Source organism: Ruditapes philippinarum, unplaced genomic scaffold (genome assembly GCF_026571515.1).
Source record: "Ruditapes philippinarum isolate M1 unplaced genomic scaffold, ASM2657151v2 ctg12142_1_1_1_1, whole genome shotgun sequence".
Lineage (NCBI taxonomy): Eukaryota > Metazoa > Mollusca > Bivalvia > Venerida > Veneridae > Ruditapes > Ruditapes philippinarum.
This window is the reverse complement of record NW_026857910.1, coordinates 21,888-41,141: the sequence shown is the minus strand read 5'-3', so window position 1 is coordinate 41,141 and position 19,254 is coordinate 21,888. Positions and strand designations below refer to the sequence as shown.

The 19,254-nt window shown below is 31.5% G+C and overlaps 1 protein-coding gene across 1 annotated transcript; it reads right to left on the bottom strand.

The window, feature by feature from the left end:
• Nucleotides 1-5,125: 5,125 nt before the first annotated feature.
• Nucleotides 5,126-9,234, bottom strand: LOC132751478 (uncharacterized; the record flags this gene model as incomplete). Its single annotated transcript, XM_060741646.1, has 2 exons — nt 8,500-9,234; nt 5,126-5,330 (listed from the first exon to the last, which is right to left on the bottom strand). Coding segments are annotated over exons 1-2 (409 nt in total), but the record flags the coding sequence as incomplete, so codon positions are not given.
• Between the last annotated feature and the right edge of the window lie 10,020 nt (nt 9,235-19,254).

Below are 19,254 nucleotides of genomic sequence, written 5' to 3'. Positions count from 1 at the left end.
GAAAATGATGAAAATACTTGAAATTACTCTAAATCGCGTTTTTCCATGTTTAAACATGGCCTGTCATATGAATTTGAAGAAAAATTGTTGTTTTGTAGATTTTTTTATTTTTTTCATTAACCCATTACTTCATGAGCATTTTGTTAAAAATGGCTGTTTTCATTGAAAAGTCTCCCGTTACAAGTTCAGATTGCTATAATACTATAAAAACTGCTTCAACACTAATCAAACTTGGCACAAATGTTAACTGGACCATTGCCCTTGCAACAACATGCTCAGGCTTAAATTTTCTGTTACCATGGCAACGAGGGGACATCTCAAAATTGCCAAAAATCACTATTTTGCCTCGATTTTTTCCATTATAATTGATTTCAAAGTGCTGCAACTTCTCAATGGATTGAGATAGAGTCAAATGCTTTTCAGCGTTGGTTACACGTTACCTTATGATCAATCTGGGGTCATTTATAGCCTCTTACAAGTCCAAAATTTTCTTGGCGATGAGGGGGACTCCGCCCCCCTTCAAACCCCCCCAAACAGAAGGGGGCACATCCCCCTTCTGGCAACCCCCTGATGTATCTTTTGGTTGGGGGGCCGCGCCGAAAAAGTGGTCACTTTTTTTAACAACATTTCTCAAACAAAAACAAGTGTTAAGAGCCTAAATAATGCATTTTTTCACCATTTGAGACAACAAAAAGGGGGGGGGGTGAAAAAGGCGTTAAAAGGCGTGTATATGAAGTAATGGGTTAATAGAAAATGATGAAAATACTTGAAATTACTCTAAATCGCGTTTTTCCATGTTTAAACATGGCCTGTCATATGAATTTGAAGAAAAATGGTTGTTTTGTAGATTTTTTTATTTTTTTCATTAACCCATTACTTCATGAGCATTTTGTTAAAAATGGCTGTTTTCATTGAAAAGTCTCCCGTTACAAGTTCAGATTGCTATAATACTATAAAAACTGCTTCAACACTAATCAAACTTGGCACAAATGTTAACTGGACCATTGCCCTTGCAACAACATGCTCAGGCTTAAATTTTCTGTTACCATGGCAACGAGGGGACATCTCAAAATTGCCAAAAATCACTATTTTGCCTCGATTTTTTCCATTATAATTGATTTCAAAGTGCTGCAACTTCTCAATGGATTGAGATAGAGTCAAATGCTTTTCAGCGTTGGTTACACGTTACCTTATGATCAATCTGGGGTCATTTATAGCCTCTTACAAGTCCAAAATTTTCTTGGCGATGAGGGGGACTCCGCCCCCCTTCAAACCCCCCCAAACAGAAGGGGGCACATCCCCCTTCTGGCAACCCCCTGATGTATCTTTTGGTTGGGGGGCCGCGCCGAAAAAGTGGTCACTTTTTTTAACAACATTTCTCAAACAAAAACAAGTGTTAAGAGCCTAAATAATGCATTTTTTCACCATTTGAGACAACAAAAAGGGGGGGGTGAAAAAGGCGTTAAAAGGCGTGTATATGAAGTAATGGGTTAATAGAAAATGATGAAAATACTTGAAATTACTCTAAATCGCGTTTTTCCATGTTTAAACATGGCCTGTCATATGAATTTGAAGAAAAATTGTTGTTTTGTAGATTTTTTTATTTTTTTCATTAATAGAAAATGATGAAAATACTTGAAATTACTCTAAATCGCGTTTTTCCATGTTTAAACATGGCCTGTCATATGAATTTGAAGAAAAATTGTTGTTTTGTAGATTTTTTTATTTTTTTCATTAACCCATTACTTCATGAGCATTTTGTTAAAAATGGCTGTTTTCATTGAAAAGTCTCCCGTTACAAGTTCAGATTGCTATAATACTATAAAAACTGCTTCAACACTAATCAAACTTGGCACAAATGTTAACTGGACCATTGCCCTTGCAACAACATGCTCAGGCTTAAATTTTCTGTTACCATGGCAACGAGGGGACATCTCAAAATTGCCAAAAATCACTATTTTGCCTCGATTTTTTCCATTATAATTGATTTCAAAGTGCTGCAACTTCTCAATGGATTGAGATAGAGTCAAATGCTTTTCAGCGTTGGTTACACGTTACCTTATGATCAATCTGGGGTCATTTATAGCCTCTTACAAGTCCAAAATTTTCTTGGCGATGAGGGGGACTCCGCCCCCCTTCAAACCCCCCCAAACAGAAGGGGGCACATCCCCCTTCTGGCAACCCCCTGATGTATCTTTTGGTTGGGGGGCCGCGCCGAAAAAGTGGTCACTTTTTTTAACAACATTTCTCAAACAAAAACAAGTGTTAAGAGCCTAAATAATGCATTTTTTCACCATTTGAGACAACAAAAAGGGGGGGTGAAAAAGGCGTTAAAAGGCGTGTATATGAAGTAATGGGTTAATAGAAAATGATGAAAATACTTGAAATTACTCTAAATCGCGTTTTTCCATGTTTAAACATGGCCTGTCATATGAATTTGAAGAAAAATTGTTGTTTTGTAGATTTTTTGATTTTTTTCATTAATAGAAAATGATGAAAATACTTGAAATTACTCTAAATCGCGTTTTTCCATGTTTAAACATGGCCTGTCATATGAATTTGAAGAAAAATTGTTGTTTTGTAGATTTTTTTATTTTTTTCATTAACCCATTACTTCATGAGCATTTTGTTAAAAATGGCTGTTTTCATTGAAAAGTCTCCCGTTACAAGTTCAGATTGCTATAATACTATAAAAACTGCTTCAACACTAATCAAACTTGGCACAAATGTTAACTGGACCATTGCCCTTGCAACAACATGCTCAGGCTTAAATTTTCTGTTACCATGGCAACGAGGGGACATCTCAAAATTGCCAAAAATCACTATTTTGCCTCGATTTTTTCCATTATAATTGATTTCAAAGTGCTGCAACTTCTCAATGGATTGAGATAGAGTCAAATGCTTTTCAGCGTTGGTTACACGTTACCTTATGATCAATCTGGGGTCATTTATAGCCTCTTACAAGTCCAAAATTTTCTTGGCGATGAGGGGGACTCCGCCCCCCTTCAAACCCCCCCAAACAGAAGGGGGCACATCCCCCTTCTGGCAACCCCCTGATGTATCTTTTGGTTGGGGGGCCGCGCCGAAAAAGTGGTCACTTTTTTTAACAACATTTCTCAAACAAAAACAAGTGTTAAGAGCCTAAATAATGCATTTTTTCACCATTTGAGACAACAAAAAGGGGGGGGGTGAAAAAGGCGTTAAAAGGCGTGTATATGAAGTAATGGGTTAATAGAAAATGATGAAAATACTTGAAATTACTCTAAATCGCGTTTTTCCATGTTTAAACATGGCCTGTCATATGAATTTGAAGAAAAATTGTTGTTTTGTAGATTTTTTTATTTTTTTCATTAATAGAAAATGATGAAAATACTTGAAATTACTCTAAATCGCGTTTTTCCATGTTTAAACATGGCCTGTCATATGAATTTGAAGAAAAATTGTTGTTTTGTAGATTTTTTTATTTTTTTCATTAACCCATTACTTCATGAGCATTTTGTTAAAAATGGCTGTTTTCATTGAAAAGTCTCCCGTTACAAGTTCAGATTGCTATAATACTATAAAAACTGCTTCAACACTAATCAAACTTGGCACAAATGTTAACTGGACCATTGCCCTTGCAACAACATGCTCAGGCTTAAATTTTCTGTTACCATGGCAACGAGGGGACATCTCAAAATTGCCAAAAATCACTATTTTGCCTCGATTTTTTCCATTATAATTGATTTCAAAGTGCTGCAACTTCTCAATTGATTGAGATAGAGTCAAATGCTTTTCAGCGTTGGTTACACGTTACCTTATGATCAATCTGGGGTCATTTATAGCCTCTTACAAGTCCAAAATTTTCTTGGCGATGAGGGGGACTCCGCCCCCCTTCAACCCCCCCCAAACAGAAGGGGGCACATCCCCCTTCTGGCAAGCCCCTGATGTATCTTTTGGTTGGGGGGCCGCGCCGAAAAAGTGGTCACTTTTTTTAACAACATTTCTCTAACAAAAACAAGTGTTAAGAGCCTAAATAATGCATTTTTTCACCATTTGAGACAACAAAAAGGGGGGGGGTGAAAAAGGCGTTAAAAGGCGTGTATATGAAGTAATGGGTTAATAGAAAATGATGAAAATACTTGAAATTACTCTAAATCGCGTTTTTCCATGTTTAAACATGGCCTGTCATATGAATTTGAAGAAAAATGGTTGTTTTGTAGATTTTTTTATTTTTTTCATTAACCCATTACTTCATGAGCATTTTGTTAAAAATGGCTGTTTTCATTGAAAAGTCTCCCGTTACAAGTTCAGATTGCTATAATACTATAAAAACTGCTTCAACACTAATCAAACTTGGCACAAATGTTAACTGGACCATTGCCCTTGCAACAACATGCTCAGGCTTAAATTTTCTGTTACCATGGCAACGAGGGGACATCTCAAAATTGCCAAAAATCACTATTTTGCCTCGATTTTTTCCATTATAATTGATTTCAAAGTGCTGCAACTTCTCAATGGATTGAGATAGAGTCAAATGCTTTTCAGCGTTGGTTACACGTTACCTTATGATCAATCTGGGGTCATTTATAGCCTCTTACAAGTCCAAAATTTTCTTGGCGATGAGGGGGACTCCGCCCCCCTTCAAACCCCCCCAAACAGAAGGGGGCACATCCCCCTTCTGGCAAGCCCTGATGTATCTTTTGGTTGGGGGGGCCGCGCCGAAAAAGTGGTCACTTTTTTTAACAACATTTCTCAAACAAAAACAAGTGTTAAGAGCCTAAATAATAAATTTTTTCACCATTTGAGACAACAAAAAGGGGGGCGGGGTGAAAAAGGCGTTAAAAGGCGTGTATATGAAGTAATGGGTTAATAGAAAATGATGAAAATACTTGAAATTACTCTAAATCGCGTTTTTCCATGTTTAAACATGGCCTGTCATATGAATTTTGAAGAAAAATTGTTGTTTTGTAGATTTTTTTTTTTTTTTTCATTAACCCATTAAGGAAAAGAAATCTTGCTAAAATTGAGTCTTTTTAAAAAAGAATTTATTGAATAGAAATCTGACAATGTAACATTTTACTCTCCTCGTATAATCGAGGAATAATAGACAATTTTGAGAAGGAATGAAATAATAAGGAATTACGGGCGACTGGCTGAACTTCAAGAAGGCAAGTAAAAGAGCATCCGGTAAAACAACATCTGTACCCATCCGAACAATCGGTATCTCTTTGACACGAATTGTGTGCGCATGCGTCATTTGATACAACATCCGGAACCGGTGGACACACATCTTCCGATGCTATATTTGGAGCAGCAGGAGCATCTGATTGGTAATCGTCATAAAATATCTGAAAATATATAGGGAAAATTATAAGAACTATCTATAAAAATGAACATGATAACTCGTGATTATCTGGTATATGCCTACTTCCGGTTTCGTTTTATAATCTTAATATTTCTTTCATTTTTGGCGTAGTATCTATTTTTTAACTAACATAATTCCAGTTTGTAGGCTTGGATCATATTTCTTATATTCATTTCTTCGCATGACTACGACCTACGATATTCGCAAGTAAAACTGAATTGAAAAGGTTCTTGATCATGAATATGCTTTAAATTTTTACAAATATTCCATAAATAGAATAATTAAATATATAAATGTAAACTGAATATTCTAAATATGCCATGAAATTATACAGATGTTTAAAAAAACATGAAACTGATAATATGAAATGCATATTGCACATTTTATATTCTTTGATAGAAATTTTTTTTATTCTATTTGGTGACAGGAAATAAGCGGCCTAATAGTTGCCGTAGGATAATGTTAATAATGATGAAGATCATCTTTAATTATTTGGAAGTATTATGTTTGAATGTCACAAAAAGAGTCCACTTAGGCACTATCTTTAAATATTTTGCACGTTGCCCCACATTCCAATTCGAGCTAATTATTGATATGTGACCACTATAATCTCAACTTATTTATACCCTTTAATCCACTACAGTATATTCTCTTACCTTATAAAATCGTTTAAAGAATGTTTAAATTTGCGTAATTATATAAAACTTGAACTTGTGTGTCACCTTTTCATACCTGTCAAAATGAAGGACAAAGTGAAATATATTTTAACTCAAGTTTTACAATATCATCATTTATAAATTTCCTAACTTCGAAATTATCACAATTATTTATCTGCAAATTCTTCGTCTTAATGTGACATTATATGTTTTAGAATAATAGGTTTCATTGTATTATATTACTGATGCTGGCATTTTTGGTAGGTAAAGGCATTTTTATAAATGAATTATAAAATTTACAAAAACGCACTGAAAAAAGTATTAAATTCAATATGTTCAATAAAATGTACAAATGAATCAGAAACACTATGTATATGTTTTATATTAAACAAATTATACGATTTCACTAAAAGCGAAAAAAAAGATTTTTTTTTCAAACAAAAAGGATAAAATAATCCATTAAATGTTTATAAACCTTTCATAAGTCAAGCAAATGTTAACATATTATGAAGTTTAAATGATACAAATCCAGTCGGCTGCGGCCGTAAATGACCTAAAGTAAACTGTTGATTACACTTAAGACAAAAGTATGCAAGTCTTATCTCAGCGGGGATGTAAATATGCAGATTCCTGTCAGAATCAGTAATTTTAGAGACGTAAAGGCTGTTACAAGATAAAAACTTTTGTTTTATAACACCTGTTAGACTTTTCATGAAGTTCCTAGCATGATTCGTCGCTTCTCGAGGTTTATTTTACTAATTTGGCCGGTTTGGATGAAATTGATCAGACTTAAATATTTTTTTCTGGCAATTCAAAACTTTATCTTTAAAACAATAATGGAAACTATTATTATACCTTTTGAAATTTATTCGTATTACTATACCATTTGATTCAATAAATGCCCCTGTAATTTTATTCTATTTCCAATTTTTAACTAAAATACCTTTCCGTATTAACGCTAAATTTAGCAACATCATAACACCCTTTACCCAGAATTATCATTTTATTTTTCAAAATGACCCGCAAATTAAATGCGTTGCAACGCTTTTCGTTAAAATCGTGCTAAGAGTCGCATAAAAAACCGACGTTCAATTTAGTTATAGAAAATCATTATAATTGCCGGGCAATCACTTATATAGTTATATAAATCGACAATGGTAGGACCTTCTTTAAGCATTATAGTTGACCGTGTTATTAGAGATACAAAAGACATGACAAAATCGAATGCACATCATTTTAACATTAAAGTGAATAGCAAAAGTAAATATCGCAGTAAAACAAAATGTCTAGAAATATTCTTAATCTCCAAAGAAAGATTTTAGATAGATTTTCATTCAAATTGTTAAAACATAGAGTTAAAAGTTTAAAAATATCTTCGCGTTGATCTTGTATATAAATTGTAGAGAAGGCGCAGACGGTTTGTTCTAGTTGGCAATCATTCCATCAGACAATTGTCAATAAACATTTTATGTTCGCACATCTGTCTTCAACGTTTGACCTTGCGTATGATTTACTATAACACATAGTTTTGTCTGGCGATAAGGAACCTCAGTGCGTTTAGCGGATTTACAGGAGTTTTTTTTTCATAGTAGAACTATCTTTCATCGCTTTGTCTCGTTTTGTGTTACGTTTTCATTTTTTTCTTTCTTCATTCATTTGTTTTATCTAAAAGTTTTAGATTTTTTTAAAAAAAATAGTTTTTATCTGTGCATGAAAATGTATTGTTTTTTAACCTGACGCAATAAGAAAATGGAAAATGTATTATACCGTTTTTAACTGAAAACGCAAAAAGCATACACAAAATAGTTCAATATATGTACATGAATTAAACATAATAATATCATATCAAAAGCCGTGGCCATTTTTGACGAACTAAATGAATACTTTATGGCTGCAAGGAAGATTTGTGTTTTTAAATTAATATAATTTACAAAATTTCCGTAACAGAATTATTTGATAAAGGATCCATTCTTATTAAGGTATGGTGCATTGAAAACAATTTTCAATAGTCGCGCAAGATTTGTCAATGTGACATATATCATAGATGAATAGTTGTAATAATAATAATAATAGACATGTGTAGTCCGATGTTATACTTATATCTTCGTTTCGTTTATCTTTAGAATGAACCTGTCCTATGCTGTCTCAAAAATAAATGTATATTGTAAATTTAAAGGATTTCGCTTAAAAAAAAATTTTTTGCGAGGTCAGCGTTTAAGCAACAACGTGTACGTATTGATTTTTAAAAAAAAAATAAGTTATATAAATGCAATTTAATAATTTACTTTAGACATTTTTATTGAGTTAAATTTTAATAATAAACATTTAACTATTGTAGCGTTAATGTATCTTTTTGCAATATTGCTGATAAAAGAAAATAAGCGGTAATATTTTTTATATAATAAAATCAATGACTATATAAGGACCTCGATTATTATTAGACCCGTTTTATATTTCTCTTAATAATATCCATATCAAAATTCATATTATTCTTACCGCATCTACGAGCCATTTTTCGGGAACATTTTCATTTGTATTCCCTCTCAAATCACTTTTATTTTCTTCATTTAATCTTGACCTTTTTCTAACTCCATTCCCCTTCTTTCCTGTAAGTATAGCTTTTAAATCAGAGTCAGGTAAAATGTGTGCACCAAACAATGTCCCAGTCGTCTGAAGGACTAAAATCAACGTTAAAATCATATTTTAATTTTATCATAAACTTTTTATCACAATAACCTTTTTCCTTTATTTATTTTCGAATTTAATAAATTGCTGACTCTTTCATTATTAAGATTATCAGCTAGTAAGAAAAATAGCATTATATTCGTCAAATTTCAAAATTGCGTTCAAACACTTCGATCAATATGGATGATTTAAATATAAATATTTATCAATAAATCCCGTTAGCCCTCTCAAAAATCTCTCGTATTCCTTTAGAAACAAAACACTGATTGAAACATACGTGTCTTTAATCCATGCCGGTATCTTCACATACCTACATTGGCAGGTATTCGTCTCTCAAACTTCACCTATCAACTGATGGAGAAATTTTCCTGATACTGTGGTAATTTAAAGTCGCATTAACCCGCTACAGTCTACCTCTTATCCTAAATACACGACGTTGATAGTCTGATAAATCACTCTTGATTTAAACTAATTTGCTACCTGAGTCCTTTTATCTATGATAGAATTAACAAATATAAGATATCGTAAGTCTTTTAAGTTCCACTATAAACATTAATCAAAGGACTGCAGCTCTATGGTATTTTCTGATCTTTGCAATCTAAATCATACTGACTATCTGTATGTACTTTCCTGTATAAGTTTATTTTTATATACTATTATTCATCTTACGCAGCGACAGCGTTTTGATTTTCTTCTATAACAGTTTGAGATTTACATATGGAATTTTGCATGAAAAAAAATAGAATTGCCTCGACTAGAATTTGAACCATAAGCCTCTCACACCCTCAACGAGACCGCTTACCTCTGCACCACGGCGAAGTTATACATATGAACCTTGAATAAAAACAAATACATTATGTCATTCTAAATTGAGAATTTCCATTTCGTGTTTGTAATCCTTATTAATTTCGAGGTATTTTTGTTCACGATAAACGTGTTGTTTAACACTGATGAAAATAATTTATCGAAAATCTTCTCGCCAAAACAGTCCGACATGTATATATTCCACTACTCGACAGTCAGATTTATTTGTGTACTACGCTCTGGAGTATTCGGTAATCGGCATAGCTAAAAAATAGCATTTTCATTGATTAAAATGATATTCATGATAATCCGAAGCTTTACGGAAATAGCGAACATTTTTCATTGGGTAAAAAAGATATTCATCCGCGAAATTTGTGATTGTAACCTCATATTTTCTATTGACTAATGTAAACTTTTAATGCACTGTAATTCGTTAAATGCCTACATTAAAAATTGTTCTTTCTTTTAAATTGCTGGTTTTTTAAGCAGTTTTGAGTGAGAACTACTTTGCGTTGTTAGGACTGTTAGGAAATTTTGTGTTAGACCGTGGATGATAGCTATGTATTTACTGATCTTACGATCAGAAAATACAAAAACACAATAAATCACTATGGACAAAAACGCCTATGCGTGCACAAATGCGTGCGATTATCAATTAAACAACTGAAAAGTGCAGTTATGTGTTACAAAAAAACATTATTTTCGTTTCGCTACAACAAAGTTTACATAACAGTATAGTTATTAACACTTTCAATTTATAATCTGTTCAGGTTTGTGCGTCGGTTACTTATTCATACATGCAATTGCGTGTTTTATTCATCAACAATGAATAAAATTAATAATGATTACATCAAAACTCACCATATGCATGACAAACACGCTAAACTTCGGTTTCTAAGTTTTTCAAGGGTCATTGCTCGAGCAAATATGGGGCATTGGGCAAGTATAAAAATAATTTTATGTCTTCAATATTCAAGTGGTTGATATAATTTAAAAAGTAAAACAAAATGATTTTAGTATGATCATATTCATAGTTATTATAGAGATATATTAAACATAAGTAAAAACTTTAAATTACTTTCTAACTTTTCAATTAGATTCAACATAACATAGTAAACAGAATTATTGTTTGTAATTAAGAGCTAAATGTCATCAAAAATCTTACATCATTTTAGAGAAATAAAATTTCTATTTCTAAATTGATGCGTTATCCGTATAGTTACCAGGATTTTACAACTTAATTAAGCAAACACAGAATGTATTTTTTAGTTAAATTGGATACAAAACAATCCTTCTGTATTGAAACAAAACACATCAAATGAACATTTTAATTGCCAATGTTTAGAAAATAGGGTATCGGTAAATGTGTGTAACAGTTGAAATCTAACCTGGAAATATTTAATGGAAGATTTCAAGTTATTTCAAAATAACAAATTCAGGTCATTCACAATCATTTAATACTTATTCAAATTTGTATGAAAATATCATACATTTGTGGATATTTTTCAATTCTTTATGTTAATCATTTGATGAAATAAAAATACAAACGTACGTATATATATAATTGATGTTTATCATACATAGAACTATATGAACAATAATTATGGAAATTAAACTCAAAGCAAAATTTGAGTTATAACATCATTATGCTTTGAAGCTGCATACGTGTCTTTCTTTACTATTTACAAATAGTTACTTTGAAACAGAAATCATAGTATTTCCTGTTTGAATACGTAAACTGTTTCAATAAGTAAGTACATATGTTGTAACCTCTAGCCTCTTTCTGGCAAAATGGTCTATCCATGCAAACAGTGCAAACCATGATTATATAATCGACCGGAACATCCGTTCACTGTCTGCACTGTTCGCTTTTCCGTCAGTATATATTTGGAGGAAAAAATCAATTTTCCAAAAACGATCATTGGTTCTGTCCAGATTTGAAGATAAACATGTACATTAAAGTTAAGGTTTTACATTGATTAAGATATCAACTAGTATATTAACATAATGAATTTTCATGTTCTTACCTGTTGTGTTATATACAATTTAGTCCATATACATTTTATTTCCAATAAGCAATATCTGGACCAGACGATTACACGTAAACATGCTAGACAATTTAGTAATTGATCCTGTCAATACAGCATGTTTATTTTGGCTGCCCTACAGTTTCATACCAACATGTCTTAATTGTAAAAAAAAACAAGAAGCGTGTCTTTACTGCTAAATATATTTGTCTGGGGATGACTGTATACCGATATTTCTATTCGTCATTTCATGTTTTTAATTTTTCTCTCTTCGTTATTATTTTCTATTTTTTATTATATTGAGGAAGTTATTTGTAAAATGATGGTTAAACGAAAATAATTTGTATTTTTATCGTATTATATTTCTGTCTTCACCTTCCAAGGTTTTCGTGTTTTCATTCCATTTTAAATTTCAATCATGGGGAGATGTGTTTCTGAATAAGACAACGAAGCAAATCATGTCTGAATAATATTAAAATATTACATCGTGTCATCGGTTCCATCCTCAAATAGGGCATAGTGTCATCTTGACAATTGATCAAGGTCATTAAGTCTGAGTCTTATGGATATTTTCTCCCACCGCAGATTCAGAAATCATGCGGGAATAGTATTTGGTCACGTGGGGAGGTGTTGGTAATAACTGGTTAGTTTCCCAAGAATATTGGATTGGAGGGACGACAACCGAGATATGACAAAAACCTGTGTTCGGGGTTAAAACAAACCAGTTAGCCACCCATTTCATTTAATCATGCTCGTACTTGTAGATCTATGTATCTTATGAAATCATTTTTCTCCAATAATAATTTTCTTTTCATTTTCGACTATTGAGGTTATGATATAGACACATAAAATACCTCAGTTGTGACACAGATTTGATACCCACTGCAAAAGAAACAGTAACCATATGTAATAAAGATATAAAGATGTTGTTGTCTCAAAAACTGTTTTCTCTCAGCAAATTAACAGCATGGTGTCAAAACAGGTGTACATGGAACAGATAGTTGTTGCCAGTTCAACAACTTCTGATTGTTTAAGTCTATTCTTACACTTTAGTCATAAGTTACATTATTTCTGAACCATTTTATATCCATTCTTATTTCATATTTGTACAATCTGTACAGTTTATTAGATTTTTCTATAATCATTTAGATGCATAACGATTCTGACGACTAATTATGTCGGGTTATATCGTACTGACACCGAAGTTGTTCTCGCCTTCTTTCGAACCTGATTGTAGCATACTGTGTCACATATGAGGTTGACTAGCGACTAGCATATAAACTTACCAGTTTCTGATATATTTAAAGCTATATTTTATCATAGACACATGTTAAGAATACAAAATGTAAGTTCTAGAACGACTATAACATTATTTACATCGATGTATATAAAACAACAACAACAAAGAAATCAACAACAAACAACAACAAACAACCAACGAAGTCTCCACGATGCTTTTCATGTCCTCAAGGAATTATGAAATAACATAATCTTAATTCTGCCACAGATAACGGATATGTAACCGTCGAGTAATTAATCATTTATCTGTAATATGACAGTCTGAGAATTTTGAACATTTGTACAGATATATTTATAGGATACCATAAATCTCATAATCTATTTTCAGGAGTGTTATGAGACAAATATGCTAATAAAGTTGTCATTAGAAGCTTCAAATCTGAGACAACTCATATTTCACACCTGTCCTTGAATAACTTATGTTAAGACTCTGAAAAGAAGAGCAATGTAAACAAAGGTGATTAGTGATGATTGCAAATACGAATTGGCTGACGTTACTGGTTAAAGATACATTAGGACTAGAATTACTGTCACGAATGTCGTGAAGTTGTTTACTTACAGCGTCCACACAACCTGCGGCATGATACACAAAGACAATAAACCCAATAAACCTTAGAACGACCGACTTCTTGAGAAATAAATGTAATGCGACTTTTATAACAGGATTATTGAACTCAGTTGGAGTCATTTGTAAAAAAGATTAAATTGTTTATCAAATGCTTTTAGAGGTTTGACGTACAGCAATAGTTTGAACATATGTCAGATTATTAAGAAAATATCAAGTTGTCAGTGTTCCTACTGGTATATTTCGAGCTCAATTAAGTTTATTTACAAAGAATCAATTGTAATGACTGCACATCGGCCTTCAGGTTTTACTCCATTTTGACTTCACAATGTAATTAAAATGTCTTAAGTTTCATAATGGTTGAACCTTTGACTCTGCCAATGTAAACATCGAGATAAATTGCAATTTATAACACGCATGTTCAGTTTACGAGCCAAATGAGCTTTTCTTCTAAACCTTAATGTGAATTCACTGACCATAACGTTCTTTTATTGTAAGAATTTGAACTTCTAAGGTCTTATTGAAGTAAATAGTTTGATTTCATATATATTGCCACAATGTACTTAGGTTTTGCCGTGTACACATTGTTGGAACATAGGTAAATGATTATAAAACACTTGGGTACATTTCTATTTAACAAAACATACTGCATTATTTATTGGTTTGTAAAATCCCTAGAAAGACATTAGCGGAATGAAATTCTTGAAATAAAAAATATATGTTTTTGTTTGTAAAAAGATATGTCCCTACATTAGAGAGTCTTTATTAAAGCACTTATTTCCTTTATGTCTATTATTTTAAGTGCATTTATTCATTGAATGTTCGCATAATGCTGAACAGGTAAAGTATTTGTGTTAATTATCATTTTTCTTGTTATATATATATTCTTGATATTTTCAATTTCTCTCACAATTTTCGGCTCGTACAATGCAATATTTTATCTTCTTAAAGATAAAGAAAACAAGTTTGGATACTATCTTCAAGCAACGACAGTGATATTAGAAAAACAAACAAACAAAATTGAATGTAAGCTAAAACGAAGGTGATAGATGTTTTTGTTTTTTGTTTCTTTTTTGTTGTTGTTTTTTTTTTAATTTCCACCACACGTGTTTTTTGTACTAATCAGATCGTTAAATCGGTATGCCTATATCGTCTGTATTGGTTCCCGGTCATCTGAAATAATGTTGTTGTATTTTCTACAATGTTATCAATGTTGATCATTTTTTTTATAAATCGACAAACTAATTCAAATCGTTTTCCATGTGTTAACAGACATTTTGATATTTTTGATTAATAAAAGACGCCTTTTCATAAGTAAGCATACAAATTGTGAAAATCCGATCAGTCTTGTCAAGGCAAACGTTTGTTATAGTATACCTTAAGCGTCACTGAGGATAGCAAATATATGCATGTGTCAAAATCGACATACCAAAGCATGGAACAAAATAAAATGAGGTTCATGTTTCTCTTGTACATGTATAAATAATATCGTGCTTGTATTGATTATTTATTTTTAAGGGTGATACGTGTTTATATAACATTTTAAATAAATTAACATCGGACATTTTTGTGCAGTTCTAGATATATACAATTTTGATGCAGATGTAAGATAAAGGATAGTTGCATCAGATAGCTGTGTGCAAACGCATCAAATACACAGCCGGTAATCCATTACAATTGTAATTATATTTCTCTTTCTTGTTATCAAACGATTTGATTCTGCTTAGGAAGTTATCAAAGGTAAACCGTTAACGTAAAACTAATGCACGCTCATTGTAAAAAATCACGAAAAAAGTGTTTTTTTTTCTTTCATTTGTTTGTTTGTGTTTTGAGAAGATTATCTTAGTTGCTATGGGACATAGTTGTATTAGTTTTATTGAAAAGTATAAAATTATAAACACAAACAAAAACGTTTTCAATAATAGTGTAAACTAATAAGATTTATATGAATTCATTAAGCAACTTTGAGTAATAGTTTTATTTTTACGTACTGAGAGGGATCAACGTTAATTTCAACCAGGCATTTATTAGAAAATAAAATATCTATATAACATTACATTAAATTGTGATCATTCCTTTCGTTTTGTACTGTTTTTATCTTGCTATATTAATTCTAGACATCAATGGTAGTGCGTTATTCTTAAATATGTCAAAAACGAATTGTTACTTTCCATTTTATCATATTTTCAACATATTCATATATGCGAACAACTTAGTGAAAAAAACAAACAAAATGGTCCGTGATATAGTACATTTATTTTATTCTATTCAGAACAAACGCTTACTATCTATTCGGTATCACAAGAGAAAGTTTTACAGTTACCTGTCTGATTCTAAAACAAGTTGTTGTGTGCAAATATCTGAAGTAATCACACACCTGTTGACATCGTTAAACTCTCACTCATGTGATAAAACAACTTTATTTTCCTAACAATTTAATTACCAAAGTTGTTGAACAAATGCACATATAACATGCATCAATTATATTCAGTACATAAAAATATAAAAGAAAACAGTGATAGCAGCTAAAGCAGATCTGCACTGGGTAGAATCAATTGCCTCCAGCAGACTTAACGCTACACGTATGCAAGTTGGTATGTTTCATGTAACTAGTAATAATTGTTTTAATCCCGGTATGAATCTGCGCGAATTATACGCAATTTGGAAAATTGTATTTCCAATGGAGCTTGCAAACATAACAAGATTTATTTGACAATGTATTTACTAATTTGTACGTATCAAACATATACATTTTGCAACAAAGCAAGACTGTATAAGAAAACAAGTAATACTACTGATATCATTTTTACACCAGGTAGCAAATTTAATTACATTGAATTACCAACATTATCTGCTACCGCTTGCTTTGACGAGAAATCTATACCCAGAAACATAAAGCCTCTTTGTTTTTATGACTTTCTACAACAGTGTTTTGTTCACTATTCAGATGTATAAATTAACTTAATAAAGTTAAAATCTAGGAATAAGAAGAATTTTGATCTCTTTGATAGAAAGCCGATTTTCCTCAGGGGAATTGTTTCTGTGATAAAACTGTAGATATGTTATCATTTGAAAGAGATGATCTAATATTTTTGAAAGGTTTCGCACTGATGTTTGATCTCGAATGCTAATTGACGATAGTCTGATGGAAATAATGCCAAAACTTAATAAATACAAACTTAAAGTCACTATTTTAATATGCTGATATTGAAAGTAGAAACACCAACATATTTCGTTTCATTTAAATTTAATCCATCAGATTTCAGGTACAGTTATCGAGCTTGCGTGTCACAAGAATTATGAATGACCGTTGAAAATAGAATCTACTATTATTGTTATTTTTGTGCAAGTTGCGTATCATTTATTTTACATTTTAAGACAAACAACAATTAATATATATAAATATATATAACGCTGACTAATCTGGACATGTAGAAAGAATTTATACCGCCTAATGCAATACTCCCATTTATAATAACACGGGTAGATGATATGATAATGACACTAGTTGCGTATCATTTATTTTACATTTTAAGACAAACAACAATTAATATATATAAATATACATGTATATAACGCTGACTAATCTGGACATGTAGAAAGAATTTATACCGCCTAATGCAATACTCCCATTTATAATAACACGGGTAGATGATATGATAATGACACTATTTATTATCACTTTTTGTACAAATTATACTCAGTAGACAGATCTCTAAAACAATAAAAATGAAGTGTTGAAAAATATGTACCAGGGTGTTCAATGTCTCTGTTTAATGTCTCTCTAATAATGCAACATGACGTATTGAAAGTCTGTCTCCTTACACTTCACGATAATATATTGAGATATTTGTATTCCCCCTATGAATATATTGCAACTGCAAAATAGTACTAGCATCTTATTTTTGCAATCAATTACATAGTGGTTTAACATTAAAAAATATAAAAAAACTAGCATTGTTTCGTTAAAAGAATGCCTCATTATTACCCTTTTCTTTCAACGAGTTACGATTGTACAAATTGAATTAATCATATTAAAAGCTATGCATTTTGAAATTATCTACGTAGCAAAAATGTTATATTACGAACATACCACCTGTATTATTTAGCTGATTTTACCAATGATGTGTGTAAGAAGAATTCAAGTAGTTGCAATAATGGCTTCGATGCTTTGCAATTTATAAATGTTAAATACAAATTATTGTTGATAGTGGAATAGGAAAAGAAGTTTGTTTGAGGTGGAAACAAAATAGTTATTCACACTTTCTCACAAAACCTATTTGAGCTTCAACAGTTTCAGCTTATCTATCGAAGATATGATAGTTGATGATAAACAACATTGTTTGACATCTTGATTAACAACTTTACACTCCCAAAACATTGTACCACTGACATAGAGAAATCAGCTGGATCGGATATCTTATCACCCACATCGTCTTTATCTAAATGTCTTAGAGCTTAGATACCAGTTATCCTGTTGATTTATAGCTGGGGCAGTCGGAGTCGTGGGTCGTGTGTGTGTGTGTGTGTGTTTTGTGTACTTGCATTAGACACAACGGTGTGTGCGACGAACAATAAGAAGCAGTTCAATTATATTATTAACAATGTTACCATTATTGAGGTATATTATTAGTTATGGGAAGAACATGCATGCGAATCGGATAAAGCAAGCATATACACAGCTTTGCCTTGATAAAAATGACCGATTAAGGACAATAAATGTGGGCTAACATTTAAAAGTCTTACGCGTCATACCACTCAAATAATAAATGTTATCGTTTTTAATCAAATGTATTTCTGTATATAGATAAAAAATGATTAAAATAGTTTCACATTTTGTTTACATTATTTTAATCTAAGTTTAATAACTTTATGGAAAATAAGAATGTATACAGTGACCAGATGCATGTAAAGCCAGGATAGATATACACATTTTATTTTCCAGATTCATCTTTGCTTGTGTGGACATTGTCCATTGTAAGCAAGGTAACTTAAAAACAAAATTGTTCAAAATATTTTAAGCGAAAATAAAACAGAATGATTAAATGTTTCATTCGAGTGAAACTCAGTAGTAAAACATGTTTTAATTTATATATCCAGAAATAAAAGCGAAAATAAATGTGGTCAATGTTCTCAAATGATTGATTTAATCAAAATACCAAAGATAATATAGACAAATTGCTTATATATAAAGGTACATTTCACCGCCATCAGTTAATTTGAGTAAATCATCATATCAAAAGGTCAATATAGCAATAGGCAATTTGCAAATGTGTGATTCTATCATAGCATAGTTTCTACAGTTTATTTTTATGTTTTGCAATAAGAGACAGAAGTGCAAACTAAAGTTGTCAATAGAATCATCCGATAAAAAAAGTAACAATTTGCAACCTGTCATATTTGATGAATCTATATGCAAGTAAATGTTTTGATGCAACAATTATAATTCATTAGACTCATTCCATAATTGTTGAATAGCTTAATCATCCAACAAATATTTGCATTGAACTTATCTTTACAATATCTAAAGTATTTTTTGATTGTGTGCCTATTGCTAAATTTTCTTCAAGTTTAATTGAGTACATGAAGCTTAAATGTTGGTCAAACATAATGCATCTGTTGGCAGTGTTCCTGCCTAACAAATATTTAAATGTAAAGAACTGATTTGTAAATATAAAGAAATTCCATCTGTTGATATTTTATTATATCAATATATTTCATCTAAAGCATGCTTAACGATAATTGATGTGAACTTGATTTCCATCAAAATATAGAATGAAAATTGAAAAAAAACTTAAACCGACCATATAATGTCGGGTGTTAATTGTCATTGATGCGAAGTCAATTTAGAAAGTAAGATAATAACTTTAA